This window comes from Notolabrus celidotus, chromosome 1 (genome assembly GCF_009762535.1).
Source record: "Notolabrus celidotus isolate fNotCel1 chromosome 1, fNotCel1.pri, whole genome shotgun sequence".
In the NCBI taxonomy this organism is placed as follows: Eukaryota; Metazoa; Chordata; class Actinopteri; order Labriformes; family Labridae; genus Notolabrus; species Notolabrus celidotus.
Window position 1 is genome coordinate 10,348,190 of NC_048272.1, and position 22,997 is coordinate 10,371,186.

General features: G+C 39.8%; 1 protein-coding gene across 2 annotated transcripts in view; it reads right to left on the bottom strand.

The window, feature by feature from the left end:
• The window catches only part of kaznb (kazrin, periplakin interacting protein b), a 141,880-nt gene that overhangs the window by 14,406 nt on the left and 104,477 nt on the right, over positions 1-22,997 (bottom strand). For both annotated transcript variants that reach the window (XM_034694777.1, XM_034694786.1), the window contains exon 4: positions 19,770-19,877. In XM_034694777.1, coding sequence (XP_034550668.1) covers positions 19,770-19,877 — 108 coding nt within the window. The remainder of the gene's footprint in view (positions 1-19,769; positions 19,878-22,997) is intronic.

The window sequence follows — 22,997 nt, forward strand, 5'->3', positions numbered from 1 at the left end:
CTGAGTGATTGTGCAGCAAAGCTATTAGTCCTCCCACAGAAGAAGAGGAGCCCGCTCTTCTTCTTCTACTTCTCTGTATTCGGCAGAAGCCCATTCAATTAACTTCTCATCCAAGCCACCCATTAGAGGGTCCATCAAAGCTGGTCAGGACCAGGCCATTAGTCTCTGTCCCTTTCTCCTCACATGGCAGAGCTGTCACACACACACACACACACACACACACACACACACACACACACACACACACACACACACACACACACACACACACACACACACACACACACACACACACACACACACACACACACACAAAAAGAGAGCAGGAGAGAGCTGTTGGTCTAAAGAAAGCAGAGGCACCATTCTCTGCTCCGAGAGGTGAAGTGAGGACATGAAATGTGTGGACTGGTGGTCAAAGACCTGAACTAGTCTCTTGTGAACCATGCAGGATTAAAGTGGACCAATTTACATACATGAATGATCAAAGATGCTTAAAGTCAGCTGTGTTGGAGTATTAACTTTGGATGAGAAGTTAAACTTCAAGTTTCTGCTCTTGTTGAAAAAAGATAAAACAAATGTAAAAGTAGTTAGAGGCAGTTAGACCACTCTTAATGCATCTAAAGTGGACTCAGTCTTTTTTGGTTTCAGCATCAAAATTTCCTGTTGGGCAGTTTTTACAGTAAGTGAACAGACAAATTGTTGGAACACTTCGCTTAGTAGGTTTTTCTTATCTGAAGTAGTCATAGTGTTTCCTGCATTCTCAGTACTGTAAGCTTTTCTCCTCAATTTTCAAAACTTTTTTTTCTTCTGCCACCCTGAATTAGAAAGCACCAAAATAAATGTTGGTTATGCGGCATTGAGTGCTGAATAGTTTTGGGGCTGCAGTTTTACCATTAATGATAATTAGATTGCAACTGTTAAGACTGATCAATTCATTGTTTAAAAGTATAAAATGTGAAATTACATTTTTCAAAAGCACAAATTTCCAAATCTCTTATTTTGACCCAGCAAAACAGTAACATGTTTTAGGATGGTAACTGGAATATTTTGTAAAACATGCTTATAAAATGAATATTTATCGAATATTATATCATTAAAATGACTGTTGATTTCTTCTCTTTTGTTCAACAGATCAATTATTTGAGAGATTGTAAGTTCTGAAGAGACTGAATGAAGTCTGTTTACCTTCAACAATGTCCCTGACACCCTATCATTCAACAGGCCCAGCAGACCTTACTGTACTGTTGACAGTTTTATGCAGACTAGTTCCTGGTAAAATGTTTGACATGCTGCATAGTCTATTGACTGTCCAAAAAAACAGGGACAATGAAACTTCACAAATCTTTGGAATTGCTTGAATGTGACAAATGTTTCCAACACAGTGAGTGTGAAAAAGATAGACAACATGATAGCTCTATAAAAGTGAAGCCAAAACATGTTGAGTTCTCTCCGCTGAATGACAGAGGTGTAAGTCATAGCCTGCCTCCTCCGTGTTAACAGATGGGACATGGGTCAAACTATAAAATTAAAATAAACGTCAAATAGTTTTTGTTAAACTTGGAGTCTCATATTACTGTTGCTTCTTATCATGCTAATGTATGTCCAAATATTATTTTTTTCAATATTTTTTTGTTTATTATATGATGCTATAAAAATGGGGTATTATACCATGATTGGTAGCTCTGTTATCAAGAGGCAACCGAGGGATCTTTGCTTTCTTATCAGTTAAGTGAAATGTGTGTTTTGGTTAGCTGAAAGAGGGACGTCATTAGTGCCACTCTGAGATCCAAACCCTACTACCCAGATACTGGCCCCAGTGCTCCAGATGATTATCAGCGTCCATGGCAGGGATGTTTTTTTGGCTTCACTTTTTTGACAGCGGAGGGAGGTGGAGATGTGTTTGTATCTGTATCTACAGTCAATGCTCTGTATGGAGAGAATCCCCAAACTTTTATTATGATTTCTTCTTCTTCAAAAAAGAGACACAGGTTAAACAGTGGACAATAAGGAATGGTGTCAAGTCTCTGCACTGACAGCAGCCAAAGGTTCAGAAAAGGCTGTCACTTAAATCTAAATCTTTCTGACATTTTAAATCTATGTAATTTTAGTGTGTAGAATTTTTTTATCACCCTTTTCTGTCCTAAACAGAGCCAGAGATGATGATGCTTACTTTCCTGATCCTCTCATTTTTGAGACAGAGTAAGTGATAGTTGGATACAAAGTCTTGCATCTTTAATACTGTACGTACAGCACTGTAATAACTTTCCCTTAATGCAAAATGTTACATAAAAGTCTCCTGTGAGCAACCACATCATATTAATACTGTTTTGTTGGACCTTGGAGGAATCAGGAACATAAAAAATGAACGTATAGGAATAGCAGCTGATCGTTTATAAGGCAAACTATGGCTGTTTCAAAGCTGGATTCGTTCTTATATTGCAGTTAAGCCGACCTTATCAATAACCACATAAAAAATCTATTTACATACACTGCAGCTGTGAGGCAGGCAGGACAGATCGTACGGGAGGGCTGCTTGGGCTAGTTACCAGCTTTAGCTTCCAAGAAAAATGCTAGGAAGTTATTGCTCAAGATGAGACTGTGAAAACTGCTGTCAATCTGACGCCTTGTGCTGAAGACAAAAGCTTTGTGTTTGATCCTGCATGATCTCCATGAGCTTTCATTAAACAATGCAAGAAGTGCTGCACAACCCATAAACAGCAGAGATTTTCCTCCTTGTTAAATGTAATCTTATTCAATAAAGTACTAGGATTGGTCTTAAGTTGTCAGTTTCCACAGTAATATCAGAAAAGAGTCTGAGGCGTTCAGTTTGCCCCTGCAGACTTTTTTATACCCTGTCAGCTCCTGTGGTGTTGGTGCACAGCTATATTATATGCTATCTATAAGGTTTATAGGGTTTATAGGATATAGGGGTTGTGTGTATGTGAGTGGGATGAATGCAGTAATGGCTTTCTACAGAAAGTGCTGAGAGATCTTCTGCTGTAGCAATGCAGGGGTTGCAGCTAACACAGCAGGACATCAACATGACGTCATTTTATGGTGTATTTGTAACACAAATTACTGTGCAGTAAATAAGTCCATTTGTAAAAAGGGACACCTTTTTTAAAGTCTTCTTCATACAAAGCTGCTGCAAAATGACAAATGTTCATTTGTTTAATACAGCCATGAAACTGTAGCTTTTCTGTAATTGGCTGATATGAGCAGAGCTGTTTGAAAAAATACAAAGTATTAAAAATGTGTCACCAAAGTTTCTTTCATAAACTCTTCTTGTACAACTTCACCCAGATTGAACCACTAAAAACGTGACAGACTTGTTTTCCAGGACAGTGTCCTGCTCATAGGCTTTCTGTGAAATAGGAAACATTACATAATGTGGACCTATGGTTCACTGTTGACTTACACTGTCAGAAGACGCAGTGTCTGTGGCACCATGTCTCTGTAGTGACTTGTTAGACACACAATATCATTGACACTGGATCAACACAGCTCCTGCTTAAGTTTACATCACCTTTTCCAAACTCAAAGCATCATTTATTTACATGTTTCTTCTTTACTGTGGTTGTTCCTGTAGTTCCTGCTCTACAATGAAGTCTTGATCATATTTTCATCAAAACTTTAATGAAAGGAACCCATTCGCTCCAGTCAACCACTTACCTAGCTAACCTTTTTTTTGAAACAGTGACACAGTGGACAAGCAGAGTTAAGTGTGTTTTCCTTTAAGGCTTAAATAAAAATGCAAAGATGTGCAATGATATGTAAAGATGAATTTGCCCTTTCCTTCAAATTAGTGCAGGCTAACACTAGCAAACATTAATGCTAGCTAAAGGAGAGCATGCATTGCGAGTTGCTGTTTCACTGTAGCTCATGAGTTTGCTCTTCTGAACAGTCTTACTGTCTTTCAGTTGCTGATTAATTTTGAGGAGATGAAATGAAAATGATTTGTCAGATTTCTAATGTTTATTCAACTTGAAAACCTGCAATACATGGCAGTGTAACACTATCCTTTTTGGAATTGAGGGAGTGCCATTTCTACACCAAATGAAAATGATCACCATACAAATAAAGTGATGTGTCTTTTCTGTTGACTTCTTAGGAATTAATCATTAGGGTCCATCTATGCACATACTAAGAAAATGCACAGCTATTATTTACCTGCAGGCTAAATCTAATTTGTATAATGCAGGCTAAAATTGCTTCGCTATAACTTTTTGCATATCTACATATCAGCACTTTACCTGATGGGTTACATATCTTTCAGCTAACTGATAAAGTGCTAAAGTCTAATCAAGGTAACCATTAACAATTTTGTGATTTATAGTATAATAACAGGCAATAATGATATTGAGTAGATGACGTGGAAATGAAATTCCGAGCAATTCCTATTCTGAATGCCAAGAACCCCACTGTGCTGAATGGAAAATTAACACCAGAAGGCAAACAGCAGCTTTGGCATCAATATTACATGTCTGTAATATTGCCTTATCAGTTATACTCATCATTTTATTGAGCAGTGATGTGTCCTCCTCGTTGCTGCTGGATAATTTGTCTTAGCGTGTGTGCTAGAGTGTGTGTGCTAGAGTGTGTGTGTGTGTGTGTGTGTGTGTGTGTGTGTGTGTGTGTGTGTGTGCGTGCGTGCGTGCGTGCGTGCGTGCGTGCGTGCGTGCGTGCGTGCGTGCGTGCGTGCGTGCGTGCGTGCGTGTATTTGTGAACTGTATTAGGAGAGCAGCATATGTCGGCCGTGCTCTGGCCTTCACTAATTACAGTAAAAGATCAGTCAAGATTACTCTGGGAGAAGACAGAGGTCTGCTCCAGCTCCTGATTAAACCCATAATGCAGGTAACAGATAGGCCTTGACAGGCAGGAAAAAATAGGGCATGGATGGACTAAAATAAACCCAGCAAGTTATTTACCCACAGAGGGTCTGAGATAAGCCTTATCAGATTCATAATCTGTGTTGGCTTAGAGTTTTTATTGTACGAAACACTGGTTCCAGAGGTTTGGTGCACAGGAGAGAATGTGTGGAGATCATTAGTCAGCACAAGTCATCCATTTGTGGGTATGTTTCACATGCATGCAACGTCTACTCTTTTGTTTTGTTGTTAACTCTGCATGGGGGGCGGCTGTGGCTCAGCGTTAGAGATGGTCATCTCTTAAAGCTGCTGTTGGTAGGAATGGTGTAAAAAAAGTTGCTTTTTTTCTGCTGGGTTTGGAGAAAAGGTCATAATGCCCATCGGTACTCATCGGTAAGTGGAGTAATTTGAGACTATTGCGAAATCTCTGCGTTTTCCGATGCCTTGTATCAAGCAATGTTATTATTCCCCTCGTTCCCATTATGACGGACCAATCATAGCTAATCTCCAATCCTCTGTCCTGATTGGTTAAGGGGCGCTCCCTACTACGTCCTCCGATTGGGTATTAGTCTGGCACTATCGTGACTGCACATGCCGATCTGTGTTGGGGGGCTAAGAGGAAATCTGGTTGGGAGGGATAGTGTTGGCATGCAAAGTCCCTCTCTCTGAACAGATGTTTACTCTGTGACTACCAACAACAGCTTTAACTGGAAAGTTGGCAGTTCAATGCAAGCTTCTGTGGTCACGTGCCAAAATGTCCTTGGGGAAGACACAGAACCCCAAAATTACCCTAGTGACATGGAGTGAATGTCTGTGAATGAGATTAGTTTATACTGATCATTTAGCATAGCATCCTCTGCCATCAGTGTATGAGAATGTGGGAAAAGGTAGAATGTGATATTTAGTGTAAAATGCTTTGAGTGGTCAGAAACATGAAGAACAGTCCATTCAACATGCTAAACTTAGAAAAGGAACATTCTAAACATTACACCAGCACATATAAGTCTTTGTTGTGAACATTTTACCAAGCTAGCATTAGCATTTAGCACAAAGCAGTACTGATACTAGTATAGTCTGGAAAACCTTTTTAAATTTTTAAAACAAAAACAGAAAACAGAGTGAGCAACTAATGTGCAATTAATTCAAGTCTTCAAAACTGTCAAGTTATCTCACAAGACTACACAATGGAAAACTGCTGCTTTTGTGTTTCCCTTTAGAAACATCCTGTGATCCACAGGCACTCTGTTTACATCTCCCAACAAAGAAAAGCTCAAATACTCCTTAAGGATTTCTAAAAGAATAACATCATTTCAGCTACAAACTGATATCTGACACAAACACCAGAGGTGGGGAAAGTAGGAGAAAAGAAGCCTGAGACTAAAATGAGGCTTCACATATAAACAAATTCATTTTCTAAGTGGCTCCCTGCTGAGCCTCAAAACACAGGGAGGTCGTGGGTGGGTGGCAGAGGTAGGTTGCAGCGATTAGGTTTTTTTTTAATCATCTGCAGGACTATACTTAGAATCTTTATTGTTGATTTGTACCGCTGACTCGGGGGACTGAGGGGACTTGAGCAGTAATGGAACACAGGTTGTATAGACCTGTGTGGGTTGTATAATCTTAGATTTAACATGCTTAATCTAGAAATAGATGTTAAAGGGATGACAAGCATCCATCTCGTATTCCAGGAGATTAAAAAAACAAAACCAGAACAGCCATATTCCTGCTGTCTTGACATGATGAGACTCCAGGCAGTGTGCTTTCTGAATCCTGAGAAGCTCCTGCACGCATGTAAGGGTCAGGTAAACTTCCTACTGGGGGTATTACACTGCCTCTCTCTATAATACATATGGGCTTAAATAATGCATTATGCTGGCCCTCCAAACTGCAAAGAAGATCTCACTTAATGGTAATAGATCTTGGTCTGCAGCCCAAACTTCGCTCTCTGGTTCAGTACATCCAGAGAATCCTTGTATATGATGATGATGCCATCAATTTCCTCTAAAAGAGTCTACATCATAAAACATCTGAAGTATATGTGTCCTACCTGTTTTTTTCATTTTTGTTTGAGGGATAGTTTACTGTTTCTGTTTACAAGTGCATTTAATGTGCAGTATATCAGTGTGGGTATACAGTATCTATTGGGACCAGTCCCCATTAATTAATTGCCTGTGGGTTTACATTACAACTGAGGTCAGTGCAAGGATGCCAAGTGCAGATAGCTGTAATTGATTCACACGTTTATTATGTGCAGATTAGGCACACTGCCAGGGATGAGCCGCTGGATGAGCTCTGAGGACTTGGACAAGGCTATTTAGATTTCTAACACTGCTGTCAAGAGCTGCATCCCCTCACTGTCACTGGACAACGGTGACATTCACCAAGCTGTTTGGGGTTTGGTTTAAATGAAGCAAGTAAGCCAGCAATTAAGCAAACTAAGCTTGCTGACACGGCAGCTCTGTGGAGGAAGGCAGGAATCTTTTGAATCGTGCAAAAAATCCTCAATAATAATGTGATTTTGAAAAGAAATAGATGTATCGAAGTCCATTTGATGTCTTTTAATTCCATGATTTCTCTGTCGAAGAGACTATCTCTACCACTCAGTATTGTAGATATGGAGCCAAGTTAGCTTAGCTTACAGTTTTTCCCAGTCGCTTTGATACATTTCTCAGGTCAGAATTGAAATTTCCAAAACTACTTGTTCAATCTTCACATCATTGTGTCACTTGTGCACATCAAAAAAGCAGTTTCTCATTTCTTTGAACAAGTTGCAAATGCTTTGGTACATCCATGCAAATGATTATGTCCAATTCTCTGCTGTTTCCTACATTATCAATTGCTTATGTCATGTTGATCAAAATGTATTATAATGGGTCTCTGTTGAATAGTCTCACCCTCCACAACACTTAGGCATTAGTTCATCGCATAAGTCTTCACATGCAAAATGGTTGAACATGTTGTCAGAATATGTCAGTCATATTTCTGTACATTTCCATCTAACTTTTTTTTCTAAATCTGTCCTGAATTGGTAAACTGCTCCCAGGTGAATCTTGACTTTCTCTAAAGAAGGCCCTCTTTGTGCTATGCACATTATGTCTTTTTGTTTCTGTATTGCAATGACATGGTCTGTCAACAAATTAAAGTACAAACAGTAAAAGTGTAAATGTGAATCTTATCCAGTCTCTTGCAATCAATCTCCCACATATACTAAGGTGTAACTTACAATTTACAATAACTGTCATCAAAACTTTAGCCAGAGTATACATCAGAACGTCCCTCCAGAGTACACTGTTATATTGACAACATGACTAAGCAATTTGACTGTCTTATCCGTACACAATGACAAAAGGACTTGTCATTCTGATGGCACTGACATGTTCATTGACACAGATATATACTTTTGAGAGATCTACTAAGGATTTTGAGCAAGATGCTGGCTTTTGCAGGTAATCTATGGTGTTTTGCAAATGTCGAGGACGATTCAAGAAATGTACCAAAGCAACTGAGAAAAACAGTAAACCAAAGACAAGAATGAGATGAATACAGTGAGCCTGGTGCTTATTAAAGAGGAGAAAATCCACCTTCCAGCCATTTTAATAATTTTACATGGTTCAGCTTAAATTTAAACTTAACATGACAGATTTGGTCAAGAGTGGTGCATTCCTAAATTCTCAGAAACAAATGAGATGAAACATATTAAACTGTAGTCTTAAGAGATGGTGGTGTTGTGTGTATTTCATTTTAACAATGGATATACCCAAGCAAGTTATTTTTCAAGTTGTTTTTATGCTAAGCTAAGCCAAACTAAGCTAGGCCTATTAGCCGCTAGCTGTATCTTCTTATCTACCATGCATATTTGAGTGTGGTATCAATCTTCTCAACAAAATCTCATTAATACAGTTCAAAAGCATAATTTCAAAAGCAGAAAATTATTGGTTTAATGGATTAGAGAGATTGTGGTTAAATCTCTGTTTTCAAACACACCAGTAGAACTGCTTGGCAGATTAGAACTAATTTGGCAGATTCCAAAGTCATCACTATGTCAATGGTTGGAGTGTGTGAAGAAATGACTTAAAAAGATAGCCAGCCTCAAACAAAGCCCTAAGTCCATGTGGACAGGATAGATTTTTGAGTATTTAAGTCTATAAGAGCAAACACTTTAACTGCACCTTAGCATCTTAGCTGAGCAGAGTACTTAGCAAAGGGGCGCGGCCCGTGATGTCAACCAACTTGTATAAACTACAAAGGAACAAAATGCCACAGGCCTTTAGTCTCTCTTTTCGATCTGTTGTGAAGACTAAACATCTGTCAGAAACAGCAGGATCTAGTCTGTTGAGAACTACATGATTTGATACGAGACCTCCCTCATATCCCACGGCATGGCAGCAAAATCCCACATGCTGCATTGGATGCCTGCTCTGCAGATGGAGCTGCTGCGGAAACTTGTTTTAGAAACTTTGAGTCTCACTGAGGAGTTAAAATGAAGTGGAACATAGACACAACTACCCATAATAGGGTCCATTAATATTCAGTGTAACACTCAAAGAGATGATATGAGTAATAATGGTTCTTGATTAGCAACAGCTCACACAGAGACCTATGAGAAATGATAATAAAAACCATAAACAACAAATGATAGAGATTTGCCACATGTTGTCTCTTATGGCTTTTACAACAAAACTGTGAGTGTGAGGCTTAAAGTGATGCTACCATCTGTCTCTTTTAGTGCATTCTCTCAAACTCATTATCTTCTGCAATTTTTAGTAGTGACCTCAGGGCACAACAGCCGAGCAGGAGGCCCACAAAACACAGCGGGATCAAACCCATTACTAAACATTCAAAAAACACCAAAACACAAACACAAAATGCTTACTAATGTAAAGACACAAACACAGACACAAGCAAACATAAAACCTGTCCAAAACAAAAACTTTCTTCTTAAAGATTCATTCAGACGTCATATAACTAAATCTTCTCTGATCATCCTCATGAAAAGTATGCATCTTCCCTTGTATGTTTCCCAACCTAATCAAAACACAAGAGCCATTTGAGATATTTTTGTCCACGAGTGTTAATTAATGCATTTGGCCTTATGTCCACACGTAAACAGAGTTTTAGGTCACTGAAAACAGAGGTTTTAAAAAAACGTCTTCCAAAGTGGAGATTTTTGAAAACTCATTTTTGCTGTTTTCGCGTGGATAGCAAATCCGAAAGTTTTGGGAAACACTGACTTACTTAAGCATGGCATTTGTTGCTAATATTGATAGCACATGCACTTAATTGGTGGGTTTGTTTACTGTTGGGTTTAATCCAAGCTGCAACCTCCAGTCTAAAAATGAGTCCAATGCGGAAGTGCTAAAAACTGCAGTTCATCGAGGATCCACTTGAGGCTGGCTCCGGAAGTACCGGAAACCACATTCTCACCAATTCAAAAAAGCCGATCTTTACAGCAGAAGTAAACATGTTTACAGCCTGGTTCAAAAGACGAGTGTAGTCTGGATAGCTCATTTCTCGATCGGCAGACACTTTTCTAACGCGGCAATTTCAAAGATATTGATATTACGAGTCTTCCAGTGAGAGGCACAGCTGACTTGATTGACAGCGCGGTAACACTGTAGCTGTTGGCTAGGAGGCTCAAAGCCCGCCTCTTTACGTCACAATCGCTCGACAGCAGCAAATTGGCTGCTGCCGCCGATTGACCTCAAAACAGTGCTTCAGCTACAAATGGGTGACGTCACGGATACTACGTCCATTATTTGTACAGTCTATTGTTTAATCCCATGTTTACCAGGATACCTTGCATGTTGTTTTGAGACCAATGATGGTGAGTAGCTGAAAGTAAAAGCCCCTGATAATAATAATGTCTTTCTTTACTATAATGACAAATAATCATCTTTTTAGCACCAAGAAATTCAAGCATGAAAAGTAATTATACCCATTATACAGAAGGCAACATTTTCAAGTAGCTTTGTTATTTTTCTAGTAATATTATTATTGTTGTTCCAACACATACCCTTTTAATGCTGCTGAAAGTCAATGTTGGGTTAATTCTGTCTACTTCACATTTGAGCTGACAGACTGACTAGCTATTGTAATACTAATAGGTAGTATTTTTTGTAATTTTAAGGCAAATAGCCAAATATTGTTATTTGGTTGTGACATCTCACAAGTGAATGATAAGGTTTTCTCCGTTTTCTGTGGTAAAATTAAAATCCCTTTATTTTTTTACTTTTATGAAACAAAACTTTACTGTTTAAAGATGCATGTAGGGGCTCTAAAAATAAGTAATCTCCAACAAAATATATGACATTTTGCAGACCAAAAAAACATAATGAAATAACAGAAAAAGTTGGTGGTTTAATAGGTAGTACATTTCAGCCCTACATAGCATTATGAAGGGTAGAAACATGTAACACAGAACAGATTATGAATGGATCATATGTTTCTAAATATGAATGTATGATTTCTCCACAAAATAAGGGTGGTAGAGATTTAAAAGCAGCAAAATATGTGAAATGTTAGTTGCTTAAAATCGTACTGAGATTTATTTGCTTTTCATCATTGCGTATGCATTCAAAACTAATGCCATGAAAAAGATAGTTTTCAGGTGGTGAGGCATTTTAGACATGCCATTCAAATTCCTGCTATACAATCAATGCAGGCAATCACACACGTGAACTTGAGCCCTCACACACACTAAAGACACTTATATAGCCTTCACTATTCCTCAAACACACACACACACACACACACACACACACACACACACACACACACACACACACACACACACACACACACACACACACACACATAGACACACATAGACACACACACAGACACACACACAGACACACACACAGAGGCAACATCTCCCCCTGCTTCTCTATCTCCCTCTTTATCTGTCACTCACCAGTCTTCCCCTCCTCCTTCTCGGACCTCATGTCCTCCTCGGCACAGGCTCCACTTGGCTCCACTGTCAACTGTGGTGTGAGCTCTCATAGCAGGTAAAAAAAAAAAGGACAGAAACACACACACACTCACACACACGTGCAGACTTACAGTCCAGTGCACACACCTTTCAAACCAACACACTGACTGCCCCAGCACAGCCGGCCGCTCCCAGCCCTGCTCGCTGACGCTCCACCCAGACAGACAGGTTACCAGGAAGTCGTCCCCTGAGAGCCACTCGGCTACATTTCCTGCTCCTTTTCTCTCTATGTCATTCTTCTGTTTGTGCGTCTCTTTCTTCTCCACTCTCTGTGTACCTGTTTAGTGACACGCCCTGCGGCAGCTAAGACAACTTTCACCCCACGCCCACTCCTGCCTCCACCCCCAGTGTATAGACAAGGAGGAGGTAGAGGAAGGGGGAGGGGAGGACAAACTGCAGCTAAGGCCTCAGGTAGTAGAACAGGTGAGTCAGTGGAGCTCTCACTCCACCTGATGGCTGACAGTGAGCAGAGGACAGAGAGTGCAATTAGGCTGAACTGAGAACAATAAACCCCTCTGTTTAAAAGCCATGCACTCCCTCAGAGCCCACATTGTCTTTGTAGCATACATGAGTATGCATTAGTCTGTTCCTAATCTCTATTTTCAGATCTGAATATAAATGAAGAACCCGTAGGCAGAGATCTAGATCTTAGTCTGAAAAGGGCTCTGATTCAGTTTGAAGTTTCTTTGTAGTCTAAGTAGCATTGAACAGTGTTAGCAGGCTTTGGTGTATGCAGGATAATCAGTTTGTATGGAGAGCAAAAGCAGGGAGAGAGAAATCCATGGTTAGGACTTACAGACTTCCGCCTCAGGAATAAATGTATCTCTTTAAACAGATATCTGCATTCAAGTGCTGCAAACATTTTTTTATGAATCAAAAATGTTCATTTGAAAAACAAAACTTGAGCTTGATGCTGTGTCCCAATAGCAAACCAGTATCTTGATTTCCCAAGTTCCTGGAATGCATCGGAAATTATCAATCCGACCTCCATCTAACAAACAAGCATTTTAAAAGTTTCTCCTCTTGAGGAGATACCTGACAAAGGTTCTCAAATCTACCATTTTTAAAAATCTGCATCATAATGTTGGTGTTTTGGTAAACTTAAATCCTATTAATTAGAAGTCAATCACTAAAAAGTTAGTTTCTTTTTCAGGTTTATACTGCGGAAGGAAGTCAGTCTGAAGCCTCTGAGTAACTTATAATTAACAGTGAAACTAAGACTCACCATACACAGATGAACAGGTGTTACTTTGATGTAATGACCCAAGAAATTACAGTGTTTATTTTGCAAACTCAAGGGGTTGGGGATGGGGATTTGCTTTGCTTAAGATCTAAACACTCATACATACACTGCAACACACTGAAGGGAGTCTTAGCTTAAAGTTGCTCATGGCAAACTGCCGGCTACGTTGGATGCTTGAATAGTTTAGCTTTGTTCTCAGAGGCACAAATCACCATCAAACTAATGCTGAAGGGTTTCAAAGTTGGTTGCTTCATAAATGTGTATTTGTGTTCAGCCACAGGAGAAAGGATTGAAAACTGAACAAAAATATTACTACATAAGTGTAAAATTCAATATATTCAATATATATTATTTTAGTCTGTAAATATTAGTCATGCCTATTTGTTGTTCCTTGTATTTATAGCTGAGTTATTGTTATTATTATTATATTTTTATTATATTTTTATTTGTATGCCTTATTCTTGTGCCTTGTACAAAGAGAGCACAGTTTACCAAAGTCAAATTCCTTGTGTGTTCAAGCATACCTGGCCAATAAAGTTGATTCTGATTCTGATTCTGATTCTATAAGTGCCAAAAATGATTAGAAAAGCTAATTGATATGAAGTTCATGCTTCCAAACTTCCATGGCTCCATACACTGTGATTGGATTATCAATAAGAGCCCACCTGTGTTATCTTTAACCTCTCTTCTGCCTGCAGTTAAGGATAGTCTGTGATATGTCAGTTGGGGATTTGAATGTGTGGACACAGATACAGAGCAAATAGGGTTAATGCCGGTCCATTTGGCCTCACAGGTCTCTTTTAGGCCCTGACACCCTCAGGCAGGTACAGGTGGTACCAGAAAAACAGATAGGGACGCAGCAGAATTAATTCAGCCTGCGGACCTTGGCTGCATAACTTATAATGGATTTCTTTTTGGTTTATGAGCACCATAGTGACACAACTAGCATACTAAAGCACAAATGCAAGCATAATTTGAGCGAGTTTGTGTGTTTAGAGAAAAGGAAAGATAAACCTCTTGTATTTAAAGATGAGACAGCAGTTCAGTTCAGAGCGAGCATGCCATTTGTGCTGCCTGTCAGAGGTTGACGTTCAGTGTTTTAGCTCCCTCCAAAGATCAGAAGCGCCCTAACCAGATACTTGTCACATGAGGCAATGGATGTGTCAATCAACACTGACACCCCAAGGATTACTGTCAGGCTCGTTTTTCTCTGACTGATACAAGATAAGACAAACAATTAAACAAAAACTCTTCTTTAGCAGAGTGACACTTCATTTGAAGGTAAAGCTTACATATGAAGTGTCTATTATGGCTGTCTATGTAGTATCAGCAGCTGAAATATCTCATAGACTGATAATATTGGAAATTTTGCTAACTACAACTACTAATATTCCAATATCAACTACTTTTACTTGTTTAAAGGGCCCCATTATATCCCATGGACAAGAAAAATTTGACCAAATGTAGCACTTTATGATTCCAAGGTCATGCTGTAGCCTGCCTCTCAGCTACACTGAAGCTCTTTCACAGCATTGCTTTTAACCTGACAGTTCTTCAGTCTGAAATTTTCCACTCCTCTGTGTCCTTATTCTTCGGCTTAACTCCCTGTATCACTATGTCATTCATTTGCTTTGCTCACATTAAAGCCAGAAGAAATCCTGAAAGCCTTCTTTTTTCCCTCTCCCTCCGCTGTACTGCACTCGCTTCTCTCAGCTGCACACGGTTGACCTGTCAGTCTGCATTATCAGTGCTGGGGAGTGTTGATAGAGAGCCGGGACAGAGCGGCATTAAAATATTAGCTAGCCTTGAGAGAGAAGGAGAGAAGAGGTGGAAAAAAAGAGGGGAAAGGAGACTGAAAGCAGAAGTGATGGGCTCTGGGAGAGAAGGAAGGAGGAGAATGAGCGGCTGAGGTCACCACTGTCGTTGCACATTGTTGATGAAAATGACATGAGGCTTGTCTAATCGCCGCTGAGACCGCTCTGTCATATACAAGAGGCTGTAGTGGATGAAAAGATCGGAATAACAATTATGACCCCAGCTCTCTGGTGGGGTATCAGCGTGAGAACAAAGAGAGTAACAAGAGAGTACGAGCAGTCATTATGAGAAAAATAAATGAACACGAGGCCTATAGATTAAGCAGCAATATGCAAGCGATCATTGGACTTCATGATCAATAACTCTTGCTGTAGGTATTATTACAGGCTGGTCAGTTCGATCACCTCACAGGAGAGAATGAAAGAGGCTATTATCTGGACCCAACTGCCTCTTTAAAAAACACTTGGAATGATCAGTAGCACATGGTGTGAAGGCACAAATGCATTCAGGGCATGCCCAGCCCACTTTAACTATGAAGAGGTGCACAATCCTGGCGCAAAGTAAGACACAAGAGAAGGTTGTTTTATGTCTTGATCATTAATTGGTGTATTTAGGACATAGTAAGAATCAAACTAATAAGAGTCATCTCTTAATTTCTTTTCAAGGCCAGGTGTGCTACTGTATACAAATTAGACAATGCACTGATATCATACTGAAGGGTAGGAGCTCAGTAACAGTAACAAGCAGAATGTAAGTGCATTTTGCTCTTGCATATTTACTGTATGTCCATCTTATTGTTGCACAAATGTGCTTTTCAATAGGGGTGACCCCAAATAGTCGAATATTCGACGATTCGTTCTAACGAGCCTTAGTTGACTGCCAATCTCATAGTCGAATATTTGCATATGAAATGTGGATCATTCCATTCAAACCATGGGGGTGCTCAATGTCTAATTTTACATTATTTTCCTGTTCCCCGTAAAAACAGTGTCTCATATACCCTATTTTTATATAAATATAAACTTATTTAATGTAATTCTGAGAACAGCTCTTGAAGTGTTAAATCTCCTTAAAGTGGTAATTAAATCTCCCCTGGTCATTAAAGGTGGACCATTTAGCGGGGACCTGTGGAGCAGTAGTACCTCAGTTGGCCTTTAAATCTTTTTACGTTCATGGCAGCTCAAAATGTCAGGAAAAAAAATTTCAGTTGATCCTAAAAAATAGTAATGAAGATGAGGAGCAGCTTCATGAAGAGGGCTGTGAGATCAAGGATTACCGGACCACACAAAAACTGTACGGGGCCAAACGAACGAGCAGAGATACCCAAAGCTGTCCGAAGCCTCAAAAACAATCCACAGCATCCCATCCACCTCCACGCCATCAGAGAGGATATTATCAAAGACAGGATTTACAGTCAACAAAGCAAGGAGCGCACTTCTACCCATATACACGATGGTTTTCCTCGCGAACAATTTGAAAAGACTCAAGCGAACAAAGACATGATGAAAGACTGTTTTAAAAGGTACTGTTCAGAGATTTAAAAACCCTCTAGCTGGTTCAGGTTTGATTTTGAACATTATACACATGTTTAGTCTTAAGTTGGATAAATTACCCTCCGCAGCGCTGCTCTCTGCTGTGCGAACACTGTTTAAATATCTCCTGATTCCTTATTCTGTAACGGCGCGTTGTTCCATGTTTAACGGATGGTGGCCTTATTTGAGTTTTCTCTCCATAACCTTGTTGTTTTTGTGTGCAATATAGATTTAAAAAATCCAAGTTTTATGCTTATAATATTCTGTTGTCCCTTTTACTTTTAGCCACGAGACTCTTAATTGTAAAGGGTTATACGTAATATTGTCATGCTGTCACCATCATGCAGACTTTGGGTTAATAAGGAAAAACAAACATTCGACTATTCGTCGACTATTGGAAAAATCTGATGAATCAGATTCGACTAAGCAAATCCTTAGTCAGGCTCACCCCTACTATTCAATAACCTGAAAATTCTGCGTTATTGACTTTAGAATGTAGACTTTTTTGTCGGTCAATTGAAGTGTTGTTCTCTGCTGCTTAAAAATAGCAACATGCCACCAATACACCTGACCCAGGAGTGTGTCCAGATGAGTGGACAAAGTTGGTTTGGCCCCTGTTGAAATCTGATTATCCACCCTGGTGCTACACCATAATCCTAAAGTGTGGTTTGCTAATTCCTTTGGGAGAGTTGAGACTTAATATCAACCATTTCCACTGTATCGCACCAGGTTGCAAGTAGCTGTCTGTTTATTTCACTTTGTTGATACTTTAAAGTTGTGCCTTTGGACATACATGTTCTTATATAAATACTGCCACTCGGATGTGCCTCTTCATAGAGTTAAAAATGTGTATACTATGCAGTCATACATTAGTTCAAAACTTACATGTTAGCAGTAAATATGATTAGCGGTGAAAAAGAGGAAAAATAAACACCAGTCATTTGTGTGAGACTGCACACATGCGTCATGCCCCCCTGGCATAAAATCAGGGCTCCAGTTGGGCCAACCCAGTCTGGACACACACTGACAACAATATTCAACTGAGAAGTGGGAGCCTTCAAACGTGTTGGTGTGTGACAAACAGAGTATAAGAATACTTGCCTGTGTATGTGCATCTAACTATTGTGCTACTGTGCTCTCGAAAGAGCATCAAAGTACAGCACCATTGACTTAAGACCAGGTTATTGTTAGTATCAAAGTACAGCACCATTGACTTAAGACCAGGTTATTGTTAGTATCAAAGTACAGCACCATTGACTTAAGACCAGGTTATTGTTAGTATCAAAGTACAGCACCATTGACTTAAGACCAGGTTATTGTTAGTATCAAAGTACAGCACCATTGACTTAAGACCAGGTTATTGTTAGTCTTTGACACAGTTGCCTCAAAGTATCAATGCACCCAAGAACACAGTTTTTCTTTTCAGAGCCAACACACTTATGGGCACAAAGGGAGACGTTTTAATCAGCAAGGGCACTGAATACCACGCCAGGTAGAGGATAGCGATGATATTTCAGCTTAATCATGCACTTCTCTGTGCTGGGTGTAGGATAGAGCACTTAATTTCTTAAACTTAAAGGCCCTGTGAGGAGTTTTGAACTGGCTGAGAAACAGACTGAAAATGATACTGATGCCTCTTTATGACCTTCAATAGCAAACAAGACCATCAGCAGCAACACTGACACCTTTTCTGTTGTCATTTTTAATGCCTGAAACCGCCCTGAGGGGGTAGGTTTCAGACCAGATGATGGATATCTCGCTTCAGAAACAGCCTTTATTTGACTGTTTTCATGGAAAATAATCACATTGCCTGTTAAAAGACAATAGGATGAGGTTTTTGTTGAAAACACTACTTTTGCATGTATAGGACAAGAGATAAGAGGTATCACTTTGTCCACAAGGGGGCGCCAGAATCGAAACAAAACAAAAGTTCCTCACAGCAGCTTTAATGGTGATGATTTAAAAAAAAAAAAAGCAGTGTTGTAACCATAGACTGTAAATAAAAATGGACAGCGTTGCTCCGCCTCTTCCCGTTGTACGGTTCTGAAGCCAAAAAATCCCGCTCCTGGGCGCCGCCATTGTGCAGCCAGAGCCTGGGAAGCCACTGTAATAAGCTCTACCCTACAGCGTGACGTCACAAGACGCTGTGTGTCCTTTGAAGTTTCACTCCACGGCGGCTGTGGATCAAAGGAAAGCCAGAAGTAAAACCCCGTTTTTTAAACTCTAATAACTAACGAAAAAGAAAGTTTTCAGGAAAAAGAGGCCTTGAACACAAAACACTCAAATACTAACTACATATCACCACAGCATACGGATGTGAGAAACATTCGTACGACGTGTATTTATTTTTTAAAGTTTGACTGCTCCCCCATTCAAATGAATGGGGGAGACGGATTTTTTTACCTATACTGCAGCCAGCCACCAGGGGGCAGTCACACTGCTGAAAGCCTCCCCACCAGCCACCGGAACCTCTCCCTTGGTTGTAACCAAGCGGCAACCTCCGGTCTAAAAATATGAGTCCAATGTGGAAGTGCTAAAAACTGCAGTTCATGGAGGATCCGCTTGAGGCTGGCTCCGGAAGTACTGGAAACCACATACACACCAATTCAAAAAAGACGATCTTTACAGCAGAAATAAACATGTTTACAGCCTGGTACAAAAGACGAGTGTAGTCTGAATAGCTCATGTCTTGATCGGCTCACACTGTAGGGGTGTGAATTTTTTTTCTAACGTGGCAATTTCGAAAATATTGAGGTTACGAGTCTTCCGATGAGAGACACAGCTGACTTGATTGACAGGCGGGAACACTGTAGCTGTTGGCTAGGAGGTTCAAAGCCCACCTCTTTACGTCACAATCACTCGACAGCAGCAATATGGCTGCCACAGACAATTGGCCTCAAAGCAGCGCTTCAGAAACAGATGGGTGACGTCACTGATCCTACGTCCATATTTTATACAGTCTATGGTTGTAACGATGCAACATTTCTAAACAACTCTGTTACAAAAATGTCCATAAGCTTTGTTGAGTTTAAAACACAATGTATGCACAATGCTCTTATTCTGGCAGGATCTTTCACAGTCTTATGCCAGTCTGTCTGGGTGACAAACCGTGTTATTGAGCCAGCAGTGAACTGTAAGGCCCCTCCTGACCAGGTACCCAGAGCTGCTATCTGATTTCTCTCACACCTCCAGCCAGCGCAGGCTTCTGCTCCAGTGTGAACCTCCCAGTTGAGCTGACAGCTCTGTGTCTTTTAACTGCCAGAACAAATCACCATGCACACATCCTGCTGTCACCAAGGCAACACAAGCAACACGCGTACCTTTGCCTAGCGAGCAGTCTGGAGTGCCAAAGTCCATCAGGCTGGATATCTCTGTCGGGTAGCACATGTCTGTCACCATTGTCTTCTGTCTGTGATGCACCGATGGATCTGCAGGGGAGACAAATGGAAGATTACAACATGTTTATTCTCTCATCATCAAAATTCTGCATCAGATCCATAGATTCCATAAGTTCAGATCAAACTAGTAAAACTTTGTTGCTGTGTTAATTGCAGGACTGTTAAATCAGGTGATTTATTCTGACATGATGAAACTTTAGAACACACTCCTGAGCTTTCTGAAGATGCAAATATAAGTTTCTCAAAAAACCACTGCAGTTGTGAACTGCATCTTTTTAAAGTAGGCAGCTATCTTTTTTTTTTTTTTTTTTTACCAATTTAAGGCTTTTCCGTCTTTCACACCCATCTTCCATTTTCTCAAAAATCCATCCATTTATGTGATCTCACTACATTCCACTGACCCAATTTGTGCCCTATACATTCAGCTAATGACACTGACCAAGGGCTTTGATTAAGCTCCAGTGACTGAAGCTCATCTATTAAAAAAATGTCAAAATGTCTGCACTCTCACTGAGTACATTTTGTGCTGAGTTCAATAGAAAAATGGAACGAGGGAGCCCATATGAAAGTCATCAATGCCCCTACAGCCACTACTTTGACTTTACTTCCTTTAAGAAATGCTTCACTTTCATGTTTAAAGCTTGTAATGCTAGAAAATATGAGCTTGATTACTGGAGACCGCAACCTCCTCAATCAGCCAGAGATTTGTTTTAGAAGCTGATACCAGGATTTCCTCTTGAGCAGAGCTTTAGATCAGAAATCTTCAAAACTGAAAGTAATTCTGCTGATCTTATGCATCCTCCTCAGAGTCTAAAGGTTGGATTTCGTGCCAGATTAAGGCGTGACAGCACCTCCTGTATATGTGCAAATTTTTTAATGAAACATTTTTATGATTAAGCCATGAAAATCATTTATATGCACGGAAGTAGGCATCTCCCCTCAGGTGCCTTCTGAGCAGCACAACCGCCCTGGCTCAACCATGATCTCAGCTTCCCTCCTGATCTGCACATTTTGCCAGTTTCAATTTCATGACCGCATGGTATTTATCCAGATTACTGACCTTCTCCTCCCTTCTTCCCTCCTCTGTCCTCCTGACCTGTCAATAACTGTTTAGGTGTTGTTAAGCTGACCTTTCCCGCAGGCTTTAATATGGAGATTGGACAGCGAAGAGCTCATGCCCAGGCGCTCTAAAGGCTGCTTTACTTTGCAGCAACCATAATGAGAGGAAGAGGGAGACGGAGAGGATGAGGCTGCTGGCAGTAAGACAAATTCAGAGAGAATCTATTCCAGCACTTAGATCAAGGTGTTAGTGATTTTTACAATTAAGAATAGAAATTTCAATACATAAATTTACAGCCACAACATAAGGACTGGTTTTAATAAGTGACAAAGCAGCAAGCCATGTGATAAAAAGCAACAGGTTTATTTGGGTATGTGCAATCTCAATGAAAACTGTTAAATTAAACCAAATATAAAAAGGACTTAACCGAATGAAAACAATGTAATCAACACACTTTACCTCGGTGCTTCAATAAACCTCTAACATTTGAACTTTCTCTAGTCTACATGACCCTCAGTTTCTGAGAGGGTTTGATTAGGTTCATTGTATTTCAAGGGGAAAACAGCCTGTCAATGTGTCTGTGTCGGTGCTGTAAATTATGTGAATGTGCTCTGGAGAGGTGTACCCTGGGGAGTGGGCAGTAAATCTGCCACCTCTTTTCTGCCTGCCTGATCCTCTGCTGCGAGGGGTTAAAGGTTAAAGAAACCATGAGGCCAAACTGTGTAGGTATGTAACCTTTCTGGTTTCAAACCAGGCAAAATGAAAACACAAGCAGTTGAATTGAAGGAAAAAAATATTTTGCTGATATAGTGGTAAAATGTTTCTTTTACTCAAAATTCGGTGGAGGTGAGGGCTGTTGGGTGTGTTTGACGGACAGCTGAGAAAGTATGCTCAGGTACTGTGAGCTAACTTTTTCAGGCTTCGAAGCCCATTTCCACCAGGTTCATTTCTTTTAAAGGAGACTTGGCCTTAATGAAAAACAAATCTAAATGTTGATTACTTATAATGATATAGTAAGTCAAAGTTGTGAGATAAAATGTCAAACTAATGTCAAACATAAGACAAAAAGTCAGAATTATGAGATATAAAGTCTAAATTATGAAATAAAGTCTAAATTATGAAATTAAAAGTCAAAATAAGATAGAAAGTCGAAATGATGAGCAAGTAAGTCATTATTATGAGAGAAGATGTCATGACTTTAAAAAATATGCTTCAAATTTACATTTCTCATGCTGTTATATGGGAATCAAAATTTTCAAAAGAAATATAGGTAGATAATTTTGTACAAGAATCCATGCTGTCTTATCTGACAGATGCCTGTCAAAATTGTCATATTCAAAGAAAGACAATTTACATGCCATAGCAGGAAAAAAAAAAATCTGACTTGTAGTGCACAAATGGACAACCGGGGAAACAGAGACTCAGAGTCACCAACACTAGGTTTTACACATTCAAAGGCTAATATAATACAAGAACTACAGTGCAGTTAACTAACAAACTGTCAGCTCAGATTACGTTGTGTAAACAGACTGATAATAACATTGCGCATCCCGGAAATACTACTACACTAACAGCGTCACACAAATACACAACAGACTTGTTAACTCACATTGTTATGGATACTCTCACAATTGAACCCGCCCGTTAAATATTATCCGTAATATGCGAGGTGAGGTGAACACGTCAGGGCATGTCTCCCTCCCTGCTGGTGAAATGATGCTGCGTTCAGGTGCACAGAGAATGATCAGGAACGGTGTTAATGGAGAAAGCCAGCTTTGACAAACCAGTGACTCGGATCAGACAGACAGTGGTGGACAAAGTACACTGCTTCATTACTTAAGTCAAAGTATAGATACTCCATGTCAAATATTACTCCAATGCAAGTGAAAGTTGCTCTGTCAAATTATTACTTGAGTTAAAGCCCAGGAGTGCTTGTTTTTGAAAATACTTAAGTATTAAAAGTACTTCCTAAAATATCTCTAAACGTTTTCACAGACAACTTAGTTTGAAATGTTCATCTGGAATGAAACAAATGTTACGTAGCTCAACACGCTTTCTCAGGTTGGACAGTGAATTGTTGTATGTTTGAG